This window comes from Muntiacus reevesi, chromosome 4 (genome assembly GCF_963930625.1).
Source record: "Muntiacus reevesi chromosome 4, mMunRee1.1, whole genome shotgun sequence".
Lineage (NCBI taxonomy): Eukaryota > Metazoa > Chordata > Mammalia > Artiodactyla > Cervidae > Muntiacus > Muntiacus reevesi.
Window position 1 is genome coordinate 109,473,182 of NC_089252.1, and position 26,477 is coordinate 109,499,658.

General features: G+C 42.7%; 2 protein-coding genes across 6 annotated transcripts; both read left to right on the forward strand.

The window, feature by feature from the left end:
* The first annotated feature begins 699 nt into the window (after window positions 1–699).
* Window positions 700–18,448, forward strand: SPINK8 (serine peptidase inhibitor Kazal type 8 (putative)). Its single transcript, XM_065935036.1, has 5 exons — window positions 700–766; window positions 3,535–3,581; window positions 4,343–4,464; window positions 10,109–10,151; window positions 18,182–18,448. The coding sequence occupies exons 1-5, from the start codon at window positions 700–702 to the stop codon at window positions 18,446–18,448; spliced, it is 546 nt and encodes a 181-aa protein (XP_065791108.1).
* Window positions 18,255–26,091, forward strand: NME6 (NME/NM23 nucleoside diphosphate kinase 6). Of its 5 annotated transcripts, none has more exons than XM_065933796.1 (7): window positions 18,255–18,409; window positions 20,882–20,978; window positions 22,363–22,465; window positions 23,419–23,458; window positions 23,832–23,992; window positions 24,256–24,431; window positions 26,074–26,091. In XM_065933796.1, the coding sequence occupies exons 2-6, from the start codon at window positions 20,889–20,891 to the stop codon at window positions 24,420–24,422; spliced, it is 561 nt and encodes a 186-aa protein (XP_065789868.1). In that variant the 5' UTR covers window positions 18,255–18,409; window positions 20,882–20,888; the 3' UTR covers window positions 24,423–24,431; window positions 26,074–26,091. The 5 variants fall into 5 exon arrangements, with proteins under 5 accessions (XP_065789868.1, XP_065789867.1, XP_065789866.1 ...); XM_065933795.1 differs by lacking the exon at window positions 26,074–26,091 and adding an exon at window positions 24,678–24,803; XM_065933794.1 differs by lacking the exon at window positions 26,074–26,091 and having other exon boundaries at window positions 24,256–24,801.
* Window positions 26,092–26,477: the final 386 nt, after the last annotated feature.

Sequence of the window (26,477 nt, forward strand, 5' to 3'; positions counted from 1 at the left end):
ACAAGGCACTCTGTGTTCTGGGGAAACTGGCAGAACAGGCTTTCAGATAGGTAGATATTTTCAGGAGAAAATTTTATGAACCCAATGTCTTGAACCTTCCCGTACTTAGAAAAGCACTAAAATCATTAACTGAGACATCTCCTCATGGCTAGCACCAACTTCTACCAAGATGTGTGCTGGATTGCACATACTCCTTTGCCAAAATCACATATATGCTGATTTACCCCCCTACCACTTCAGGGCATCAGAGAGGCTCTCTCCCAGATTATAGTCCTCAGTAAGCCAGCAAATAAAACTGAAACTCACAGCTTTTATGTTGTGTGTTTTCATTTCAGTTGACATTATCATAGAGCCATAATAATTAAAATAGTATGGCTTGAGCTCTTGTATAGACAAATAGGTAAATGGAACAGAAAAGAGAGTCCAGGAATAGACCCATACATATATATATTCCCTTCTAAAATTCTATTTTTGAGATCATTTTTTTTCTCATGACCAATTACTCTAGGGAAATGAACTAGGCAATGTAATTGCATCAGACACAGTTCATTCCAAATAACCCAAGGAAAGAAAAAAACATTAAATATTTAGACTTCATTTCCTGGTTAATGATGGATCTCTATGAGAAGTTGTACGTTGTGTGGAATTTTTTCTGTCTTACTGTCAAACTCTCCATATTTCCACAGTTCTTCTGCCACCATGAAGGGGATCTTCTCTAGCGCCATTCTTGTTCTGGTTATTTCCAGGTGGGCTGCCTTCGCAGTTGGTGAGTTCCGTGTCCTTACTTTGCCCACATTTTCTGCTGTATATTCAAGATCATGGAAAAGTTAGAAGTAAAGTAGAAATGCTGTCCTGTTTTATTTAAGTCTAACTCTTCAGAGTCATGCAGACACTGAACCCCCAGAAAGAAAGGATTCACACAGTGCTATTGGTATCAAAACTGATGGCTGAAAGCAAAGCTGTATTGGTATAAGGAAATGACACTAGACAGTAAATCCACAGAAACAAAGGAAGAGAACCAGAAATGGTGAATGAAACATTAACATTACAAATTCACTAAATATATACCCACTGTTCTTTCTTCTCTAAGCTTCTTTAAAAGACATGAAATTGTATAATAATTATAGCAATTTACTGTTGGGTTTCTGACTAATATAAATGTAATGTGTATAACCACAATGTAATAAAAGGAAGGACAGAGCTATATAGGAGTAACATTTCTATATATCACTCGAATTAAAATAGTATAAATCTGAAGTATATTCCAATAAGCTAATATAAACAGAGTAAGCCACAGCGTAACTACTAAAAAAAAAAAAAAGAAAAGAAAAGAAAACTCAGGGATTTCCTTGATGGTCCACTGGCTAAGTCTCCACGGTCCCAATGTAGGGAAACTGGTCTCAATCTTTGGTCAGGGAACTAGATCCCATATATCGCTACACAACTAAAGATTGTACATGCCGCAACAAAGATTGAAGATCCTCCATGCCACAAGTAAGACCCGGTACAGCCAAAAATAAATAAAAATTTGTTAATTAAAAAAAGCCTGTATTATAAATAAAAAATGAACAAAAGAATAGATGAGGGGTTTCTCTGGTGGTCCAGTAGTTAAGACTCCACATTCCCAATGCAAGGGGCACAGGTTCAATCCCTGGTCAGGAAACTAAGATCCTGAATGCTGCACAGGGTGGCAAAAAATAAAATCAGTTGGATTTCATAAAATTAAACATTTTAGTGATGTAAAGGATACCAAAAAAGATGTCAACAAAATGAAAGACTGCCTAGAGAATGGGAGAAGTTATTTGTAAAGCATCTATCAAAAAGAGAGATAATAACAAACATTAGTAAAGATGTGAAGAAAATGGAACTCTCATATAATGCTGGAGGGAATGTAAAATGGTGTGGCTACCTTATAAAATAATCCAGAAGTTCCTCCAAAGGTCGCCATATAACCCAGCAACTCCACTCTTAGGTATACATCTAAGGGAAATAAAAACACATGACCACACAAAAACAGGCACATAGGAATTCCCTGGCAGTCCAGTTAGGTGAGGACTCTGAACTTCCACTGCCAGGGGCTTGGGTTTGATTCCTAGTCAGGGAACTAAGATCTCATGTGGTGCAGGGGGGAAAAAAAGAATATTCACAGCAGCGTATCAAGTTTCCATACTGTTGTGATTATCACATTCGCCTCTCTGCAGCCTTATTCATAATCGCCAAAGAGTGAAGACAATTCAAATGTCCATTAATCGACTAATGGATAAACAAAATATGGTATATACATATAACATAATATTAATTATAAAAAGGAATGAAGTATTGATGCATGCGATAACATGGATACACCTTTAAAACACTAAGTGAAAGAGATAGACTGGAAAAACTATATACTGTATGATTCTATTTGTATGAAGTGTCCAGAACACACAGAAAGTAGATTAGAGTTGTCTGGGTTGGGGGAAGGGAGGAATGCGAAGAGCATGCTGATGGGTACAGGGTTTCTTTTGAGGGGGCTGATTCATGTCAATGTATGATAAAAACCACTACAATATTGTAAAGTAATTAGCCTCCAACTAATAAAAATAAATGAAAAAAAAAAAAGAAAATGTTCTAAAAGTGACTGTGTTGATGGTTGCACACCTCTGTGAATATATTAAAAATCACTGAATTGTGTACTTTAAAATTTTATTTATTTTTTTTGTTCTGGGTCTTTGTTGCTGCATGCAAGCTTTCTCTAGTTGCAGAGAGCCAGTGTGCAGGCTTCTCAACGTGGTGGCTTTTCTTGTTACAGAGCACAGCCTCCAGGTACACCACCTTCAGTAGTTGCAATGCATGGGCTCAGTAGTTGGGGAACATGGGCTTTGTTCCTCTGTGGCATGTGGAATCTTCGCAGACCTGGGATGGAACCCATGTCCCCTTCTTTGGCAGGCAGATTGTTAATCACTGGACCAGCCAGGGAAGTCCCCAACTATACACTTTAAATAGGTGAATTCTATGGTATATGAATGATATCTAATAAAGATACATATATTATAGAGAGAGTTGACAATATGTTATACATATTTTATATTATCAGATCATTATAATTATATAACTACATAAAATTAATATAATTATATGAAACTATATAAGTATTATGTGTGTGTGTATGTGTGTAATTACAAAGACTGTTTTGGATCAAGAATATGTAACCCAGCATCTTTTAAGGTATCTCAATATAACTACTTCATATAACTTAAGAGTAAGTTTTCTAAAAAGAACAGAGAATGATTGTAGAAGTTGTTATTTACCTGTGAAGGGGAAGGGTCAGAATTAAGATCTCTTCTTTACAAAGTGGAGGGGACAGAAGTTTCCTGATTCTTCGCTCCTCTGAAGCCCCCTTTGGAGGGCAACATGCATCAAAAAGGAACCTCTGCCTCTCCTGATGGGATCTGGTGCTTCCTGGGTGTCAACCAGGTCTCCTTCATCCTCACTTTTACCCTTAAGGGCAGAAGACAGAGCGGCAACTCTTTTGAATATACTTTTGTCTTCCAGACTTTCCTCTTCCTATGGGCAGAGAAACTAACCTAGAAAAGACAATGGTAAGCTCTGCTTCCTTGCTTCCCGAACTCAGGAATGGAGAGGAAAAACAGTTTCCCTGATGGTCTTGGCTCATTTTTCTGGGAGGCAGCGGCCAGAGAAAACGTGTGTGGGGATAACCCCACAACAACAGCTGAGTCACTAACTATATGTAGTGCCTTTTATATGTCCCTGGGTATAAACCCCAATCAGTTCATACAACTCTCTTGTGGGATAGAAGGCAAGTATTTTGCACCATTAAATAAATGAAGAAGTTGTGGCTCAAATTCAGGTCTGTCCTATGCTGAGGCGGACATTCTTTCAACTGAGATATGCTAAGACATACATCTTGCCTCCCACAGATCAAGTGAGGTTCTCATTCTCTCCATTCCCTTCTTTCAAAATTGTAACTCTCCTGTAATAAGTCTGAGCCTACTGCTATCTGAAGCACCATATACAAGTCAACCAGAAATGTTCATAAGCATGTTCTAATCTCTGAAACCTAACAATCACATTTTGTAATTAGTGAGGCAGGGAATTTCATCCTTAAAAGGAATTTATAGCCCAGACTGGGGAGTCTACAGATTACATGTGTTACGTTATGTTATATACATACATACTGTTGGTGGTGAGCACCAGGGGTCAAATACTGAGATTTTTGAAGCCTGCTCTCCAAACTCCTGGTCTATTGTTCCATATTCCATCCTTCTCCCCTGCTCCCAGCGATCAAGGCCAGAGGAGCCAGAGAAAGGGCTCTGATGCAGTGTCTTTGTCTCACCTTCAGGCTGAATGCACTAAGAATATAAATAAGTGCTGGATTTTAGCCTACCTCAGGCCAACAGACTCCATATGTGGCAGTGACCACATTACCTACAGTGGGGAATGCCACCTCTGCTACAGAATTCTGTAAGTCTTCATTTTTTTTTTACTCTCCTTTCTCTCAAGAGGCTAAAAGTGGCCAGGACCAGAATGGCCTCCATGGAACACTTCCAACTGATTAGATCTTTCTTCCAGAGACTGCTCGACTATTGCTCCTCCATTTCTTCTCTCCCTCTCTAAGTTCCCCAGCGTGATCCCATTCTGACAGAAACAAAAACCCACTGAAGTGACTGTGCTATGTCTGGCCCGGACAAAGATCAAGTGGAACAAATTCAGTACCGCAAGTAGCCACAGCATTCAGGTCTTGTGACCACAGATGAAGGTTATCCTTAAGCTCCCTCAGGCCAAAGAATAAAAGCCTGATGAAGAAGAGGAGGTAGCTGGGCAAAGTACCTGTCTCCTAAGTCCAACATATGACCTTCCTGAGTTCTTGACTGCTTTTTAATACTGTGTATGTGCTGTACTTCCTTGGTTCTTTGTGTCATAATTTTTTGTTGTTGTTGAAAACTGGAGGAGTATAATATCGCAACCCTGGAAATCAGATTCTCTCTGCTCTCCAAGGTTTGTTGCTGTTGCTGTTTGTTAGTTTAATGACTTCTGGAATAATTCTGTGAAGCTTGCATGTTTTGGTCACGTATAGTCACAACACAGGTCCCATTTAATTGTCTTAGGGGTCTCCTAAAGATTGAACAGAAATTGTCTTAAGTGGCTAAAACCGATAAATCTACTGGTCTTTTTTCTTTTTAAAAATTATTTTTTTTATTTCTTTTTGGCTGTGCTGGGTCTTCGTTGCCGTGCAGGCTTGTCTCTAGTGGTGGTGCGCAGGCTTTTCATTTCGGTGGCTTCTCTCGTTGCAGAGCACTGGTTCTAGCGTGCACAGGCTTCAACAGTTGCAATTCCTGGGCTCTAGAGCACAGGATTATTAGTTGTGCACACAGGCTTAGTTACTCTGTGACGTATAAGATCTTCCCCGACCAGGGATCAAACCTGTGTCTCCTACATTGACAGGCGGATTCTTCGCCACTGAGCCACCAGGGAAGCCTTCTTCCAGTCTCTGCCAGCAAAAACTTTATGTGTGAGATAGGGGTTCACTTCACTCTTTTGTATACAATTATCTAGTTGCCCCAGCACCATTTTTTGAAGAGACTATTCTTTTCCCATTGAATAGTCTTGGCACTCTTGCTAAAAATCAGTTGGCCATAGATGTTGGGTTTATTTCTGGATTCTCATTTCTATTCCATTATTCTATGTCTAACCTAATGCTGGTACCACAACACTGATTATCTTTGTAGTCAGTTTTGAGATCAGGAATGTTGGGTCCTCCCAACTTTTTTCCCCCCTCAAAATGGTTCTGGTTACTAAGGTCTTTTGCAATTCCATATTAAGTTGAAGGTAGTCTTTTCCACTTCTGAAAAAAAAGATGCCACTGGGATTTTGATAAGGATTACATTGAATTTGTCATTTGCTTTGGGTAGTATAAACATTTTAACAATATTAAGTTTTCTAATCTATGAGGATGGGAGAGCTTTCCATTTATTTAGGCCTTCTTTCATTTCTTTCAGCCATGTTTTGTAGCGTCCATTGTACAGTCTTTAACCTTCTGGGTTAAATTTATTTTCAGGTCTTTTATTTTTTGAATGATATTGTAAATGCAACATTTAAATTAATTTTATTTTCAAATTGTTCTTTGTTGATTTATAGAAACACAGTTGATTTTCCTGTGTTCCTTTATTCTGAAATACTGCTCAATTTATTACCTTTAATAATTTTTATAAGAATTCTTTGAGATTTTCTATACAGAGAACCAAGTCATCTTCAAATATAAAGTTTTACTTCTTCCTTTCCAGTTTGGATGGCTTTTCCCCCCAGCTTTATTGAAATATAATTGAAAATAATATAAAATTTTGGATTTCTCTCTTTTTTTCTTTTCTAATGCTCTGGTTCAAACTTTCACTATTGAGTACAATGTCAGATGTGGGATTTTCATAAATGTTCATTGTTATATTGAGGAGATTCTCTTCAATTTCTAGTTTTCTGAGTAATTTTATTATGAAAGGGTGTTGGATTTTGTCAGAGGTCGTGGGTTTTTCAGATGTTTGGTTTTTTAATTAAACAATTTTCATTGAATGAGTCTTTAAATTCTATAGTGCATAACAGGTTTTAAGTTTCACACATACGATTTCATATCCTACCATAGTAGTTCTTTTTTTCCCCCTTACCCCTACATTGTCCTTCACCCCATCCCTCTCCCCACTGATAACCACTAGCTTATTCTCTGTATCGGTGACAGGTTTTTTTGTTGTTTCATTCACTAGTTTGTTGCAATTTTTTAGATTCCACATATAAGTGATATCATACAGTATTTGTCTTTCTCTCTCTGACCTATTTCACTTGGCATAATGCCCTCCAAGTCCATCCATGTTGTTGCAAATGGAAAAATTTCATTCTTTTTTTTTTTGTAGCTGATTAGCATTTCATTGTATACGTATACCACAGCTTCTTTATCCATTCATCTGTTGATAAAACTCTTAGGTTGCTTCCATGTTTCAGCAATTGTAGATAATCCTGCTATGAACACTGGGGTACATGTATCCTTTCAAATTATCATTTTGGTTTTTTTAAATTACACTGAGGAGTGGAAATGCCGGGTCATATGGTTCTATTTTAAATTTTTTTTAAGAGACCCCCATACTATTTTAGATGGAGAAGACTCTTGAGAGTCCCTTGGACTGCAAGGAGATCCAACCAGTCCATCCTAAAGGAGATCAGTCCTGGGTGTTCATTGGAAGGACTGATGCTGAAGCTGAAACTCCAATACTTTGGCCACCTCATGTGAAGTGTTGACTCATTGGAAAAGACCCTGATGCTGGGAGGGATTGGAGGCAAGAGGAGAAGGGGTCGACAGAGGATGAGATAGCTGGATGGCATCACCGACTCGATGGACATGAGTTTGGGTGGACTCTGGGAGTTGGTGATGGACAGGGAGGCCTGGCGTGCTGTGATTCATGGGGTCACAAAGAGTTGGACATGACTGAGCGACTGAACTGAACTGATACTATTTTAAATAGTGGCTGCACCAATCTACATTCCCACCAACAGTGCCCAAATCCTGTCACTATCTGTCATTTGGATTCTTTTTGATGATAGCCATTCTGACAGATGTCAGGTGATATCTCAGCATGGTTTTGAACTGCATATCCATGTTAATTGCTGATGCTGAAATGATGTGTGTTGTTTTTTTTTTTTTTTAACATGAATGTGATGAGCATGTGACTCTTTGGCTTCATTCTTTTAATATGATGTTAGTACACTGGCTTCTATTTTTAGGTTGAACCACTCTGCATTCGTGGGATAAACCCAACTTGGTCATGATGTATAGACCTTTTAATACACTATTATATTCAGTTTGCCAGTATTTCAGTTCAGTTCAGTTGCTCAGTCATGTCCAACTCTGTGACCCCAAGGATTGCAGCATGCCAGGCTTCCCTCTCCATCACCAACTCCCGGAGCTTACTGAAACTCATGTCCATCAAGTCGGTGATGCCACCCAACCATTTCATCCTCTGTCGTCCCCTTCTCCTCTTGCCTTCAATATTTCCCAGCATCAGGGTCTTTTCTAATGAGTCAGTTCCTCACATCAGGTGGCCAGATTGTTGGAGTTTCAGCTTCAGTTCTTCCAACGAATATTCAGGACTGATTTCCTTTAGGATGGACTGGTTGGATCTCCTTGCAGTCCAAGGGACTCTTAAGAGTCCTTTCCAACACCATAATTCAAAAGCATCAATTCTTTAGTGCTCAGCTTTCTTCATTTTTTTTAAATAAAAAGTTTTATTGGAGAAAAATAGAAACACCACGTACACAGGGAAAAGAGCACAAAAATTCAACTGATACAGAACTGAAAGTCACAACTACCCAATGTTGTTTGCGATTACTTTTCAATTTCTTAAATGGCTTCCCTCAATTTTTTAAATAGTCTTGCGAATTTTTTTCAGCTGAAATAGCATCAAGTTTTCAAAAAATTAAGAGCTTCAGTGAAGGGACCAGCTTTTAAGATAACAAAGGTGACACCAAGAGTCTCCTAATAGGACCAATTCTACTGAAAAATTCCTGAAGCACATAACTACTGAGTCTGGTAGAACAGTAGCTCAGAGACCATCAGGGATTAGTTAGAACACTGACTTAGATGGTCCAGTATGCAGAGATGGCAAACAAAAAACTGCATTTCCTTGTCAGATGAGTTCACTTAAGAAAACCAAGGAGGTGCTAAGAAAATACAGGCAATGGCTGCTCAAAATAATTAAGAAGGCATTCTAAATACCACATATTATTAGACAATAGTGTGTAAAGTGATGCAATTATAAAACAGGCAACTTAAAAAAAAATATGGTCACAGGTCTTTGAGAACTCAAGAAAACAATCAATAGCAAACACAAGAGCTGAAAGTCTTCTCAACTGAGGGTTGAAAGTGAAAGTGAAAATGAAGTCGCTCAGTCCTATCCGATTCTTTGTGACCCCGTGGACTGTAGCCCACCAGGCTCCTCCGTCCATGGGATTCTCCAGGCAAGAATACTGGAGTGGGTTGCCATTTCCTTCTCCATCAGCTTTCTTTATAGTCCAACTCTCACAACCATACAAGACTACTGGAAAAACCATAGCTTTGACTAGACGGACCTTTGTGGGCAAAGTAATGTCTCTGCTTTTTAGTATGCTGTCTAGGTTGGTCATAGCTTTTCTTCCAAGGAGCAAGCATCTTTTAATTTCATAGCTGCAGTCACCGTCTGCAGTGATTTTGAAGCCCACTCCCCCCCCCCCCCAAAAAAAAAGTCTGTCACTGTTTTCATTGTTTCCTCATCTATTTGCCATGAAGGGATGGGACTGCATGCCATGATCTTAGTTTTCTGAATGTTGAATTTTAAGCCAGCTAAATAATGTTGCCAGTATTTAGCTGACAGTTTCTGCATCTATATTCAGATGGGATATTAGTCTGTAGTTTTCTTTTTTTGTGATGCCTGTCTTTGCTATTAAGGTAATTCTAGCTTCACAGAATCAATCAAGAATCTTCTTCTACTATTTGGAAGAGTTTGAAAAGAAATGGTATCAACTCTTTAAATATTTGATAGAATTGTCTAAAGAAGTCATTTGGTCCTGAGTTTCTCTTTTTCAGGGGGTTTTTAATAACTAATTCAGTCTGTTTACTTGATATATGTCCTGTTGATATTTTCTATTTTTTCTTGAGTCAGTTTAGGTAATGTGCGTTTATAGGAATTTGTCCATTTCATCTAGGTTATCTAATCAGCTGATGTACAGTTGTTCATAGCCTTCCCTTGTAACCATTTTTATTTCTGTAAGGTCAGTAGTAATGTCTTTACCTTTAATCAAATGGATAATTTAACTTTATTGCACATTCGCATCCTAATACTCTTCATTTCTACTTAAATACTCAAGGTTACTTTGAATTTTCTATATTTGATTTCAGACTGAATATGTTTTATATACTCAACCTCTTTGACAAATAAAAATATAGTAGATATTTTAAAATCACTTATTAAATAAGAAATCACTATTAGCTAAATGTCTCAAACTTAGCTAAAGATTATCACATCAAATTTAGACATAATTTGTGATATACCATAGAGTAAAAGTAATCATTTTGAAATATAATTTCTTACAGATATGAAAATCTTAACATAGTGAAACTGCATGATGGACCATGTGTAAGTAAAATCACTTTTATTTTTCATTTTGGGAAGTAAACCAGATAGAGTTAAGAGTTCCTTGTTCTAGAGGACTTTGAAGATTTGTTATGAAAAATTTCAAACATACATAAAATTAGAAATAATAATACCATGAACTTTTCATACCTATCTTATAGTGCAGTGTTTGTCACATTTCCTTCCTCTATTTTCTTTTTTTCCTTTGCTGAAGTATTAACACAAGTCTGACATCATGTAATTTCACTCTTACACACTCCACAGTGCATCTCTGAGAAGTGTCACATTTCCTTACATACTCACAATGCCATTATTACACCTAAGTATTTCTTTGTCATCTTCTTTTAAACAAACTTCCGTTTCAAAATTTCCCAGCCATCTCAAAAATAACATCTTCTTGGGGAAGAAATGTATTTTGGGCTGATAATTCAACAGCAAAGAACATCTATTCCATCCTTTCTCTTCCCTGCCATGCCCAATTTGGGGGATATTGACAAAAGATACTAACTGGAGCGTAAAAGGTTATTCTGAGAGTAAACAGATCAGGCTTTGATACTGTGTCTTTGAACTCTGGGGTCATAGAGTACAAGCAAGAACTCAGCTAATGCCAAAGAGATTATTATAGCTTTATGAGGCATGGCAATGGGACTGGGACAAATTATCTTAGGATAGAATATGAAGGACTTCTCTGATGGTCCAGTAGTTAAGGATCCGCCTACCAATGCAGAGGACACAGGTTTGATCTCTGGTTTGGGAAGATTCCACATGCCGTTAAGAAAGCCCTTGTGCTACAACTACTGAGCCCATGCACAACAACTACTGAAGCCCAGGAACCTTAGAGCCAATGCTCTGCAACAAGAGAAGCCATGGCAACAAGAAGACCATGCACTGCAACTAGAGTAGCCCCGACGCACTACAACTAGAGAAAGACTGTGTAGCAATGAAGACCCAGTGCAGTCAAAATAATAATAATTAACTAATTAATCAAGAGAAAATGAAGAGTGTGGAAGGGAACACAGGTTAAAAAGACATAATTTTGTAAGAGTTTTATGACAGCCTCTTCTGACAATCTCAATTCACAAGGCTCATCTGATTTACAGATCAGCATACATATTATTTGGCAAGGACCTAGCAGAAGAGATTAAGAAGAGGGGGCAAGAATACACAGAAGAACTGTACAAAAAAGGTCTTCATGACCTGGATAACCAGGATGGTGTAGTCACTTACCTAGAGCCAGACATCGTGGAGTGTGAAGTCAAGTGGGCCTTAGGAAGCATTACTATGAACAAAGCTAGTGGAGGGATGGAATTCCAGCTGAGCTATTTCAAATCCTAAAAGATGATGCTGTGAAAGGGCTGCACTCAATATACCAGCAAATTTGGAAAGCTCAGCAATGGCCACAGGACTGGAAAAGATCAGTTTTCATTCAAATACCAAAGAAAGGCAATGCCCTTCACATCAGATGGCCAAAGTCAAACAAACAAACAAAAAAAAGAAATGCAATGCCAAAGAATGTTCAGACTACCATACAATTGTGCTCATTTCACATGATAGCAAGGTAACACTCAAAACTGAACTGGTTCAAAAAAAAATTGGACTGGTTCAAAATTGGGAAAAGAGTATGTCAAGGCTTTATATTGTCATCCTGCTTATTTAACTTATATGCAGAGTACGTCATGCAAAATGCTGGGCTGGAATCAAGACTGCTGGAAGAAATATGCAGAAGATACCACCCTAATGGCAGAAAGCAAAGAGGAACAAAAATGTCTCTTAATGAAGGTGAAAGAGGAGTGTGAAAAACCTGGCTTAAAACTCAACATTCAAAAAACTAAGACCATGGCATCTGGTCCCATCACTTCATGGCAAATAGATAAGGAAAAACTGAAAACAGTGTCAGATTTTATTTTCTTGGGCTCCAAAATCACGGCGGATGGTGACTGCAGCCATGAAATTAAAAGATGTTTGCTCCTTGGAAGAACAGCTATAACAAACCTAGACAGTGTATTAAAAAGCAGAGACATCACTTTGCCAACAAAGGTCTGTATAGTCAAAACTATGGTTTTTCCAGTAGTCATGTACCGATGTGAGAGTTGGACCACGAAGAAGGCTAAGCGTTGAAGAAATGATGCTTTCAAAGTGTGGTGCTGGGGAAGACTCTTGAGAGCCCCTTGGACAGCAAGGAGATCAAACCAGTCAATTCTAAAGGAAATCAACCCTGAATATTCACTGGAATGACTGATGCTGAAGCAGAAGCTCCAATCCTTCGGCCACTTGATGTGAAGAGCCAACTCACTGAAAAAAACCCTGATGCTGGGAAACACAGGGGCAGGAGAAAGGGGTGACAGAAGATGAGATGGTTGGATGGCATCACTGACTCAATGGACATGAGTTTGAGCAAACTCCAGGAGATCGGGAAGGACAGGGAAGCCTGGCATGCTGCAGCTCATGGGATCACAAAGAGTCAGACATGAGTTAGTGACTGAACAACAATAATAATACATATTACTCACCAGGAAAGGTCTAAATGTTCTCTAGTTCTCACCTAAATGTTCTCTAGTTCCACTAAAGAAAAATCCTAAAGATTCTCAGGCACTTTCATTATTTGGGGTAACTACAAAGAGACATCACATGATCTCTACTCCGTCAGATTGTTTTTGACCTAGGCCAATTCATAGATCATCCTGCTGAATCCCCTCCTCTTGTATCTGGACCACAGCCCTTGTCAGGGGCTTCCCACGTGGTGCAGTGGTAAAGAATCCACCTGCCAATTCAGGAGCCCTGGTTTTGATCCCTGGGTGAGTAAAATCCCTTGGAGAAGGAAATCACAGCCCACCCTAGGGTTCTTGCCCAGAAAATCCCAGGGACAGAGGAGCCTGGCAGGCTACAGTCCATGGGGGTCACACGAGTTGGACATGACTTAGTGACTAAACAACAATACTTAGCAATATGATGGATCTCAAAACACTACACCAAGAGAAAAAGCAAGGGACAGAAAAATAAAATTAACACATCATTATGTAAGTCAAAAATAAACAAACACAATTATATATTTTGCACAAAGACATATAAACAAAATAATACACACTGAACACATTAAAATGGCTTGCTGTGGTATAAGGAGAAAGGGAATGAATGAATGAATAGTGGCCCCTCCCCACAGTCTTTCAACAAAGCAGAACAGAAACTGTTTTCTTTTTCCCAGTTTGTCTTTATTTTTAAATTTTCATTGGAGTATAGTTGATTTACAATGCTTTGTTAATTCCTGTTGTGAAGCAAGGTGAGTCAGTTAAATATAGATATATATCCACTCTTTTTTTTTTATATTATTCTCCCATACAGGCCGTTACAGAGAATTGAGCAGAGTTCCCTGTGCTATAGAGTGGGTCTTTATTAGTTATCAGTTTTATGTACAGTAGTGTTATATGTCAATCCCAAACTCCCAATTTATCCCTGCTCCCCGCCAAACTCTGTTCTTGACAAGATCATAAAGAATGTGGTAGCTGCCAAAGCAAGACTAACAATTATCACTGTCAACCATGTGTCTTGCACTGTCACATGCTTTCCCTATATCCCTCTCCTGTGCTCCTCACAGCCCCCACCATGAGGAATATGTTGCTATTAGCTGCATTTCATATTCAAAGATGCAGAAGTTGACAGAGGGATGTAACTTACCCAAGGAAACAGAGCTAGGAACTGGCAGGGCTAAGTCTTGAATCCAGAGGGTCAGTTCTAGACTATATTCTTTCTATGTCTCAAATAACAGTCTATATGCCTCTGACCAGACTCTGATTCACATCAACTCCACTGTATCTACCCTCTATCTTTTCTGCCCCATGGAATTTCCTATAGGCTCTTCTGGGGTCCAGAGACTTACATAAGAATTCATATCCATAGCTCTCCTCTTCTTGGTCCACTTCCACTGTGTACTTTTGTTCTTCCTCAAGGAAATTAGAATGTCTCTGCTGCTGCTGTGACTTAGTCGCTCAGTTGTGTTCAACTCTTTGCAACTCCATGGTCTGTAGCCCACTAGGCTCCTCTGTCCATGGGGATTCTCCAGGCAAGAATACTGTACTGTTGTCATGCACTCCTCCAAGAGATCTTCCCAACCCAGGTCTCCCACATTGCAGTCCGATTCTTTACCATCTGAACCACTCTGGTCTGCCTTAATTCATAGGATAATTGCTCTACATTACTCTTGCTAGACTATTTATAGTAACCAGTATGGTAGTTTTTCTCTTCCTTTTCCCAAATTTGATTTCTCTAAGCATATATTTCTCTTGCAGGAGAACCCCTGAACTTACCATTACAGAACTTACTGAATTCCCAGATGATCAAGTGAATTGCAATGACTGCCTTTATATCCCCATTAGAGGAATATGCTGGTGCTTGAGGAAACCAATAGCTACCATCAAACTCATTGATCTTCAGTAAATGATTTTTTTCTATGCATTTATTGTGCTTGTTTGTTTTTTAGATCTCATATGTGAAATCACACAGTATTTGCCTTTCTCTGACTTATTTCATTTAGTGTAATGTCCTCAAGATCCATCCATGTTGTTGCAAATTGTAGGATTCTCTTCTATTTTTATGACTGATTTATTCATACGTGTGTGTGTAATCTCAGAACATTTTTATCCATCCATTCATCAACGGACACTCAGGTTGTTTCCATGTCTTGGCTATTGTAAATAATGCTCTGTGAACATGGGCATGCAGCTATCTCTTCAACATAGTGCTTTTATTTCCTTTGCATATATTCCCAGCAGCAGAATTACTAGATCATATGATAGTTCTAGTAATCCTCTGAGGAATCTTCACACTGTTTTCTCAGTGGCTATAACCAATTCACAATCTTACAAACAGTGCACAAGGGTTCCTTTTTCTCTACAACCGTGCCAGCGTTTATAATCTCTTTTCAATAATAGCTATTCTTAACAGGTGTGACACAATATCTCATTGTTTTGGTTTACATTTCCCTATAATTAGTGATGTACCTGTTGACCATTCATACTTTTTCTTTGGGAAAATGTCTGTTCAGGTCCTCTGTCCATTTTACAATTGGATTGTTTCATTTTCACTAATGAGTTGGGGGAGGAGCTGACTTCACACAGGGTTTCTGTCTTCTGTTCAGCTGGGTTGTTAGCTGGTCTGCCAGGGCTTCTCTTAGGAGTCCAGATAATTGTGAAAGGGAGACAATGGTAGCAGTGGTGGCTAATTTATCTCCTGGTCATGATGGTTATTGTGTTGCTAAGGTTTCTCTTGCTGTGTCCTTGGACAAGGGCCACCCATCTCGTGTCTGAGAGTTTTGCAACTAAGGACTATTGTCCTTCATCTTGGGAAGGCTGGGATGATGTGCTGAGGGAGGCTGCTATGTTGGGACATAGAGGTGTGGTCACAGTGACTGGGACTTTCATTGCCTGTCTTCTGAGACTTGGAGGTTTGTTCAGGTTTGCTGTTATCCATCATACCCAGTATTTAGGGAAGCTTTCCTGGATTACTAGGGTTCCTATTGTCTCATGTTCAGTGTCTGGTGGATTAATTTACTGGCATTCACTCACGGTGCCCTCTGACTTGTGCACAGTTTGAGCTGCTCCCACTCTGCTTGTCTGTGGCTCATGGCTGGATGAAGTACTGGCTTGTCATTCATGGATTCAGGGTTGGGAGTTTGAGGGTTCCAGAATCAGAGGTTAGAATTTACGGGGTGGTATTTAAGGATGACAGGTTGGAATTAGGAGATTAGAAGATAAATGTCAGTGGCTCAGAATCTAGAAATGAAGTCTAGGATGAAAGGGTTACGAGTTTAGTAGTGACCAGCTTGGGCTGGTGTTGGAAATTAGTATCACAAGTATAAATGTTAGAGTGGTGGTCAGAGATCAAAAGTGTTCAAGTCAAGGGTAAGATATTTGCGTGATGGTTAGGGACTGGGGTAGGGTTAGATGTTAGGGCTGCACCATGGGCATAAGGTTTAGGACCTGAGTGTAAGGATCAAGGGTCAGACTTACAAGGTCAGCTTCAGAAGAGGAGGAGTCAGGGTCAGGAGAGCTAGGGTTAGGTAACAAGTCCAAAGGGTTAGATCACTGTCAGCAATAGAGTTAGGGGTTTAGGAAGTAGGACTGAGTTAGGGCCTAGGGTTGGGATTTGTTACAGTCATCGAGGCAGGATGAGAGTAACTCCCTCATTTTCCTTGCTGTGGGCAGATTCTCCGAGCAGACAGAAGACATCAGATTCTCAGTCACATAAGCTCCAAATTTCAGGAGAGAACATGTCAACGTTTCATGCCAACTCTTTCACTGCACATACCCCCCCCCAACTCCTTTTTCTTTTTTTGAGAATGCAGATAGTATTTTATTTTATTTTTCATTTATTTTTTATTAGTTGGAGACTAATTACTTTACAATATTGTAGTGGTTTTTGCCATACATTGACATAAATCAGCCATGGATTTACCTGGGTTCCCCATCCTGGACCCCCCTCCCACCTCCCTTCCCATCCCATCCCTCTGGGTCATCCCAGTGCACCAGCCCCGAGCACTTGTCTCATGCATCCAACCTGGACTGGTGATCTGTTTCACACTTGATAATATACATGTTTCGATGCTATTCTCTCAGATCATCCCACCCTCGCCTTCACCCATAGAGTCCAAAAGTCTGTTCTATACATCTGTGTCTCTTTTTCTGCCCTGCATATAGGGTTATCATTACCATCTTTCTAAATTTCATATATATGCGTTAGTGCACACTCCTTTTGACCAGGACAACACCAGGCCCTGAGATTCAGCAAAGCAGCAAGGGAGGAATATGCCGGTCTCCCTCTCCTGCAGGCACTACCCTGTATCTGCAAGTCCTGCTCTTAAGATCCCCTTCACTTGGCTCAGAGAAATCACCTTTCCATCTCAGAAGCATTCTGCACTCTTACTAATTTTGTTAAGTAGATTTCTAGTCATACACACGCATACACACACACACACACACACACACACACACATCCACAAATACAGAGAGGAAGGAAGTGATATGGCTGCTAGCTAGATTCTGATCTCTTCTTTAGTAAGGCCAGAAAAACAGTGGGCTAAAGCAACAAAGATAGGGGCAAATACTCAGAAGAAAAATAGAGAAGGGTAACGGGGACGAGAATGATGAGAAAGGGTGTTGCTTTAGATAGTAAGTCTGGACAGGCCTCTCTGAGGAGGTGACACAAGGCCAAGGAGTGAATCAAGTAAATATTGGGGAGACAACCTTTCAGGCAGTGAGCACCTACTCTGGAGGCTTTGAGGTGGGAACAGGTGGTAGAATGGTTAGAGTGAGGGGAGAGTAGTTTGGAAAGGCACGCAGGTCGGCAAAGCCGAAGTCATGTAGTTCTTTAAGGTCCAAGGTGAAGAGTTTGCATTTTTTTTTCTTAGTAGAGCAGGAAAACACAGCAGTGATTTAGGCAAAGGAGTGATGTGAATACCTTGTGCATTAAAAAGATGATTCCATGTGCCACAGAGCAGCCACAACTACTGAACCTGTACTGTGTTGATGAGCCACAACTACTGAGTCCCCTTGCCTAGAGCCTGTGCTCTGCAACAAGAGATGCCACTGAAATGAGAAGCCCGCACACTGCAACGAAGAGTAGCCCTTGCTTGCTACAACCAGAGAAAGCCTGCACAAAGCAAAAAACAAAAAATAAAGAAGATAAATAAAAAATCAGCCTCATAATGGGTAATTCACCCAACTGAGTTCAGACTCATAACTGGTATAGAATTACTTCAGTCTCACCAAAACCGAATTAAGACACAAGTTCTTTGTCCCCAGCGTCCCTCCGACAGACAAATACTGGGTACCAACGAAGTGCCAGGCACTACCCTAGACCAAAAATAAAAGAGAGCGAGTCGGGCAAAGACCACTCCGGCTGCCCCACCGGCGGCCCCGCTCACTGAAACGCCCATTCTGTCCTCTCTGAGGTCCTCTCTGAGCCACGTGCCCTCGCGGCGCCACCGGGCTGGTCCGCCTTCCCACCTGAGGGCGCCCGAGCCCACCCATCTCCCGTCCAAGACGGCTACGTCACCTCTTCCGTCCCGGAGCAAGCGCGGGAAAGACAACAGGGCCACCGGGAGGCGGGCCCTCCTGCTGCAGGACACCCCGGACTGGCTGGCACAGCTCGGGCTGCACAGCAAGGACCCCGGAGAGGGCTGCCCGGTCGAATGCCTAAAGGACCCCGCTTGGCCCGAAAGGCTAGCTATCGCAGTGCCTGGTGGCCGGGCCCCGCGGCGGGAGGACCAGGTGACTCGTATCCGAACTCCACCCGGGGCTCCCAAATAGCCCAGACTCTGGAGTGGGTTTAGGCCTCGGTACAAAGGGCCGAAACCGCGGGGCTGCAGTCCTGGAGAAATGGGAGAGCAGGGTGGGGAAGAGGGCGGTGTCTAGAACTGAGGCTGTGAGCTTGGGGGACTGGAGGGCGGGGCTTCAGGTTTGGGAGGCAGAAAGCCGAGGTGATGATGAGCTTGGGAGGACGGAGAGCGTGGCTAGCACCCTCCAGGAAGCGGAGAACTAGGAGCCTCCGTTGTGGAGGCAAATGCCCAGGGAATTTCTAAAACGTATAAGTCTCTAAAGGAGCGACTTTTATGTTGAGCAAGTTTCCCGACCTGTTCCTCTTTGTTGTAAACCAGTATTCAAGACAAGCATGACTTGACTGGCATTAGAAAAGGTACCATGCCCTCCCCTGGATAGCCTCTAGCATCATTCTGGCCTTGGAATAGCTGAATCACTCATTCACTGATTGATTCAACAAATACAGTTGAGAGCCATGTGTGTGCTAGGCGCTCTGCAGTACAGAGGATACAGTGGTATACAGAACAGATCTGTGCTTTCATGGAGCTCATCTTCTAGTGGGGAAGAGATAAGTGAAGAAGACATGTAAGGAGCCATGAGAGTGGGGAAGCGAACTAAGATCTAGTGGGTGAGTAGGAGGTCACCAGCGGGAACACATTCTGGACTGTGAAAACTCTGGCTGTCGGGCCAGAAAGTCTTGGAGCTGCAAGGCCCATGAGGCTGGAGCAAAAGCAAGTTAAGGTGTATGGAGTTCTAGATGAGGGATCAGATCACACAAAGCCTAGTAGGACATAAGGCTTTCAGGTTTTATTGTAAAAGCAGGGTACACTATGAAGGGTTAAAGAGGGAAATGAAATGATCAGGTTTGCATTTCAGTTCAATGGCTATTGTGTGGAGAAGAGATTGTAGAGGGTAGCAAGAGTAGAAACTGGAAGATCATTAAAGAGGCTGTTGCATAAGTCCGGGGAGGGTTGATGATGTTTTGGACTGGGGTAATGGCAGCTGAGAAGGAGAGAATTGTATGGATTGGAAGGATACTGGCGAGGCAAAACTGCCAGAACTTAGTGATATCGTGGATATGGAGGATGAGGAGGGTGAGGTGACAAGGATATCTCTCCCTAAAATATGACAAGATCCTGCTCACTTTTGGGTTACTCACCACCTGGGATGTTAGGGAAACTGGGTTGGCTGATCTTGTACTGATTAGACTGCGGTTAGCTTTGTGGATCGACCGGAACATCAGCCTGAATGCTATAGAAAGGGCGTGAGTAGGAAAGACCTTGGCAGTGTTTCCCTGTTTGGGCCAGACCCTAGCACTGCCTTTAATGTGCCACTTTCGGGCTAAGAGAAATAACATGGTTGTCCAGACACTGTCTGTGTGTGTGTTTGTGGAAGCCTTCTCTATTTACTGGCAAATTTAGAGGTTCCACCCAGATAATCTTTGAGAACTAGCCTTAGACCTGCAGAGATGATCAGTTTCTTACATGTAAATAGAATTTCAAAGTTGGAAGAGATCTCAAGTTTTCTTGGTCCAGTTTAAAATACTTTTCTTTTTTATAGCATTTCCATAATTATTTATTGAGCTCATACACCATGATTAGACTGTAGATATACAAAGATAAATAGAATAAGACTATATAGGTTCATTTACAATAGAATTGATTGTTTTTGTGCCAGGCAGTTTCAGCTACTTCAGATACAAATAGAGTACAAGTTGTCTTTGACCTTCAAGTTGCATGTCTGCAAGCCTTGCCATAGTGAAGGACAGGGAAGCCTGGCGTGCTGCAGTCCATGGGGTCACAAAGAGTAAGACACAACAACTGAACAACAAGCCTTGCCATTGAGGACAGCAAGTGTATTAAAGGCTTTGATTGGCCAGGGTAGATCCTGACTTATCTGTAACTTTAGATAAGAAATCATATGTATCCAGCAGACTTTAGGCAGGGGGTTGGGGGATGGATGAGAGGGGGATGGTATCCTGGCAACATCCCGATTCTTGTCCATCCAGTCTTGCAATTCTAGAATTGATGGGAGAGCACTGTGTGACTGTACCCTTGTGGCTAGACTCTATAGGAATGTAAATTGTAAATCCTCTGTAAAACACAAAAGATAGGAAGGGAAGGGAGTACTGGCAGAGACAGGTCATGTTTAAACTTGAACTTTTCCTGAATGGGTCATTCCTTTGCAGGGTTACAGTTGCATTAACAACATTGTGTCCCCCAGTGGGCAACTTGAGGGCCCCTGTACTAGTCCTTTCCCTCAATCCCATGATCCCAATGGGCAGTTAAATACTAAGCAACTGTCATCTGCTTTATGAATGTCAGAAGGGAGAGCCCTAGTTGACTTGCAAGACTGCGTGGCTCCAGAGTAAGAAGGATGGGGAGTGTAACACTCATGAGTCTCTAATCTGGCTCTCTGGTGCAGGAGGGAGATGACCTCGATCTTGCGGAGCCCGCAGGCTCTCCAGCTCACTCTGGCCCTCATCAAGCCGGATGCAGTTGCTCACCCCCTGATTCTGGAGGTAAGAACACGTCCTAAGCCTCTACTGTATGCCCTGGGCATTGCTTCTGTTTCAGCTGCCGCAGGGCCATTTGTGAAGACTGACAACACAGTCCTCTGCTAGATGGTGTGGAGGCAAAGCTAGACGTCGTCGATGCTGACCCCAAGGAGACTAAAAATCTGTTGGAGAACTGAGGCAGATATAAAATATAACGACTGGTAGTCCAGTGTTGAAGAATCCACCTTGATGCAGGGAACATAGGTTTGATCTGTGATCAGAGAACCAAGATCCCACTGAGACTGGGGAACTAAGATGGGGCAACTAAGCCCACGTGCCACAACTCCTCAAGGCCACGGGCCACAGCAAATGATTCTGCATGAAGCAGTGAGGATCCTGCGGGCTGCAACTTAGACCCCAGGCTCTGTGCAGCGCTTGGTGACTCAGCCGTGTCCGACTGTCTGCAGCCCCATGGACTATAGCCCCCAGGCTCCTCTGTGCATGGGAATTCTCCAGACAAGAATACGGGAATGGGTTTCTATGCCCTCATCCAGGGGATCTTCCCAACCCAGGAATGGAATCCAGGTCTCTGCCTTGCAGGCAGATTCTTTAAACGCATACAGCCAAAGAAACAAATAAAATATTAAAAATATAATTAAGAAAGGCTCTAATACAGTAAGAAGAATCAAACCTCAGGACAGTGTGTGTATACTAGTTGTCTATTGCATATGTGCTCAGTCATGTCCGGCTGTTTGCAACTGCATGGATTATAGCGTGCCAGGCTCCTCTGTCCATGGAATTTTCCAGGCAAGAAGACTGGAGTGGGTTGCCATTTCATCCTCCAGGGTATCTTCCTGACCCAGAGATCAAACCCTTGTTTCCTGTGTCTCCTGCATTGCAGGCAAATTCTATACACTGTGCCACTTGGGAAGCCCTAGTTCTCTATTGCTGAATAACAAATTACCATACACTTAGCAGCTTAAAACAGCATTCATTACTTCATAGTTCTAGAATGTAGAGGTCCAGTAGGTTTGGCTGAGGGCTAGGTTCTCGCCTTAGGGTTTCACAAAGCCGAAGTCCAGGTATCAACTGACTGGGCCCTTATCTCTAGGGTGTGGGAAGAATCCATTTTGAAGCTCATTCAGAATGGCAGAATTTGATTTCTGGGACTATAGGACTGAGGTCCCCATGTCCTAGCTGGCCTTCAGGTGGGGACTACCATTTTTAGCGACTACTCACATTCCTCATACATGACTCACTCCCATCTTCAAGATAGCAACAGGGAGTCTCTTTTCTTCAAGTTTTAGGCTGTAAAGGTTCCCCAGGAGTCTTTTGGTTAGCCTGGGTCTCCCATTCACTCAGATGCTCCCAGTCACTGACATTTATCTCTGGGATGGCGTTTATCCAGGCTGTTCATCAGCAGATTCTGAGCAACAAGTTCCTTATTGTGCGAATGAGAGAACTTCTGTGGAGAAAGGAAGACTGCCAGAAGTTTTACCGAGAGCATGAAGGTAGGAGCCAAGCGTCCTCTGAGCGGGAGGCTTCTCTATCCCTGGAAAGATTTTACCGACACCCAAGTCAGGTTCGCAGTGACGTCAGTTTGGTCACTCTGGGTGTCTGACTCTTTGCGACCCTGTGGACTGCAGCATGCCAGACTTCCCTGTCCATCACCAACTCCTGGAGCTTGCTCAAAGTCATGTCCATCGAGTGGGTGATGCCATCCAACCATCTCATCCTCTGTCGCACCCTCCTCCTCCTGCCTTCAGTCCTGGCATCAGGGTCTTTCCCAATGAGTCAGTTCTTCGCATCAGGTGGCCAAAGTATTGGAGTTTCAGCATCAGTCCTTCTGATGAATATTCAGGACTGATTTCCTTTAGGATTAAGTGGTCTGATCTCCTTGCAGTGCAAGGGACTCTCAGGAGTCTTCTCCCAATACCACAGTTCAAAAGCATCAATTCTTCAGCATTCAGCTTTCTTTATAGTCCAACTCTCACATCTATACATGACTACTGTACCTACCAGCCGTAAAATTCAGCCAGTGTTCTAAAGAGTGGATTGATAACACAAACTTTTCATGATTATCAATGTTTTTAAAATATTTTCTAGGAGGGTCCTACTTCAGGGTACCAACAAGAAGTTTAGTTTTATGTCCTGATAATATCACTAGTTAACAAAAAACTCTGTCAAGCACTATCCAAAGGCTCATGATTTCATTTCACTTCCCAGCAACCCCATGAGGTAGGTATTATGTCCCCAGCACACAGATAAGGAAACCAAGTTAGGGAACTTATTGATTTACCCGAAACTACACAGGTGGTAAGTTGGAGAGCCTGGGTTCACACCCAGGTAAGTCAGACTCCATGTTCCTTTCTCGAAAACAGTGATTATTCCCTCCTCTAGGGAGGCAGGAGTATAAAAAGTTCTCTTGGCACTGGTGTCTTAATGGAGGTCCTCTTCCTTGCAGGGCGTTTTTTCTATCAGCGGCTGGTGGAGTTCATGGCCAGGTATTTCTCATTTTAGTTTCAACATCTTCATCCACTGAGACTTATTTCCCCTGCCCCCCTAAGTAGATTTATTAATTTTATTTGCCACTCTTTAAAGTTGTAAGCAGTGTCGAGGGTCTGATGAAACATGGGTTCGGGCCGAGACTGACCCCGTGGCCACCTGTTCTGAGGTGCTTACTGATCCAGGGGCTGTAGAAGAGTGTTGTTGAATGCTTCCTAACAACTCAGCTGTCTCGGTGGCCTTTCTTCCTCAGCGGCCTTCTGTCAACTCTTTGACACAGTACTCAGCTAGAAAGCAAGGGGACTCAGGATGTCCAGTGTGCCCTCCTGAACCCAGAGCCAGATTCCTGACATGTGCTCCCTTGGTTCACAGTGGGCCGATCCGAGCCTACATCCTTGCCCATAAGGATGCCGTCCAGCTCTGGAGGACCGTGATGGGACCCACCAGAGTGTTTCGAGCACGTCACGTGGCCCCAGATTCAATTCGAGGGAGTTTTGGCCTCACCGACACCCGTAACACAACCCACGGCTCAGGTGAGGCTGCCTCCTGTGTCCACAGTATTCAAAGGGAATTTGCTTCAGGATGCTGGGCAGGCTGGATGGCGGGGTTGAAAGTCAGGTCCCCCAGGGAGCTTTCCTCCCAGTTGGGGTTCTGGCCATATGTGGTGACCTCAGCGGATGTGGCCCAGGACTTAGGGGTGGGCGAAGTACAGGCTCTGAGGCCGATTATGACTGCTTCTTGCGTCTCCCCTGCACTCCCTATGAGAACCCCTTCTCTCTCTCTCCTCCCCTTACAGACTCAGTGGTTTCAGCCAGTAGAGAGATTGCAGCCTTTTTCCCCGATTTCAGTGAACAGCGCTGGTACGAGGAGGAGGAGCCCCAGTTGCGCTGTGGCCCTGTGCACTACAGTCCCGAGGGTGGCATCCACTTTGCTGCTCCATCAGGAGGCCCGGGGCCAGCCTGACATAGGCCTGTGAGTGTGTGAAGACTGGGGCATCGCCCAACTGTCTCTCACAGACCTCTGGTCCCAGAACAGTCTTCTAGGACCAGGGAGGCTGGGCTGGGGGGGGGGGGGGGGCTGCTTGCGCCATCTCTGCTGGGCGCCGCCACCTGCGTGAGGGTTAAGCTCCTCACTGCCACATCTTCTAGAATCTACTATCTACCTCATCTCTGGAATGTTCATGGCCGGTTCAGAGGAATGATGACTCCTCTTTTTCAGGGAACTGTTCATCATTTTCAAGGAGAAGCTTGCCCAGCTGACTTGCCTGAAAAATGCAGTGACTCTCTATTAGTCACGCTTGGTCTGTTTTCCTTAATAAAAGTCACTGTGCTACTGAATGAAGGCTGGGAGCACTACTCGAGGCGCTTTCTCTCTCTCCTTAACTGGAGTAATTAAACCCGTCCTAAGTCAAGTTTCTGGTCTATGCTAAGTGAAGAAAGAGTCAAAATCTCCCAGGAGGTTCACGTGGCGTACAGCTTATGTAGAGCACAAAAGGCCCCTGACATAGGCCTGCATCCTGGAAGAAGGGGCACCTTTGGTTTGAGCAAAAGTATGTCTGCCCAGTAGTGGCATATTGTTATGACTTTTTTTTTTTTTTTCTGATTTGCCCAGAGCCACTAAAGGTAGCCATATCTTTGCTATAGCTGAGGATGACAGTTACCTACTGCTATGACAAACCACCTCAAGATTTCATGGCTTAAAACCATAATGACTGAACTTGTCTATATGTCTATGGATGAGCTGGGTGATTCTGCTGGGCTCACCTGGACGCATATGGCTGCGTTCAGCAGTTGGATCCAGCGTGGTCTTTCCTCCTGAGCTGCTGCTTTGCATGGTTATTTCAAGTTTCCAAGAAAGCAGGCCTCCATTCATGAGCTTATCAAGCTTCCGCTTGGGTCATGTTTGCTGATACCCCACTGTGAAAAGCAAGTCACATGGTCAAGCCCAGAGTCCATGTGGGAAGCAACTGCACAGGGCACAGATGCAGGGAGGTGTGAATCACGAGGGAGCATTACCATGACAATCTACAATCTGAAAGTGAACAGGCTTGAATTTATATAGAGAACTTATGGAAACAAGTATTTGCACAAGCCAGGAAAAGACAGAAATAGCAAGAGAAGGACGGCTGAAGCCTTGCCCACATACTTGCATTCATCAGGCTTCTCTCCTGAGTGTGTCCTCTGGTGTGTGTTGAGGAATGTCTTGGGACTAGGCCCCCACCCACACTCCCTGTGAACAAAAGGCTTCTCACCTGAAGGTGTCCTGAGGTGTGATTTCTCCCTAAAGTCTTGGCCACAGTTCCTGCACACGTAAGGTTTATGCCCTCTGTGAATCCTCTGGTGCTTAATGAGGGCTGACTTTTCACTAATACCTCACCCACACAGCACGCACACAAAGGGCTTCTCCCTTGTGTGTGTCCTCTGATGCAGTGTGACTTGAGGCTAAAAGCACACATAAACCTTCTCCCCTGAGTGCATACTCTGGTGGTTTTAAGGGGCAACATCTAAAAAGCCTGGCCCACGCTTCCTACGTATTTAAGGCTTTTCCCTGTGTGTCCTCTGATGTCTGATGAATGTGACTTCTGACTAAAGCTTCACCAACACTCTGCACACAGATGTTCCCTCTCCATGACAGCCTGCATCTGAAGAAGTTTTACTTCTGGCTAAAATCCAGTCCACACTCTCCAAACTGGACTGCTCCAGATCCTGAGATTCTACCCTCTCCAGAACATTGTCTGTTTCCCCAGAGCTTACCTTCTGGGCTGGACTGCGCTGCACCTTCAACACAGTTACCTCCCTGAGAGTTTACTGGTGGTCCCTGGGGTGGGATAGAGAAAACCACTGAAGATCTGCTGTCATTGGTTCAGTTCAGTTCAGTTCAGTTGCTCAGTCGTGTCTGACTCTCTGCGACCCCATGAACCACAATACACCAGGCCTCCCTGTCCATCACGAACTCCCTGAGTCCACCCAAACCCATGTCCATTGTGTCGGTGATGCCATCCAACCATCTCATCCTCTG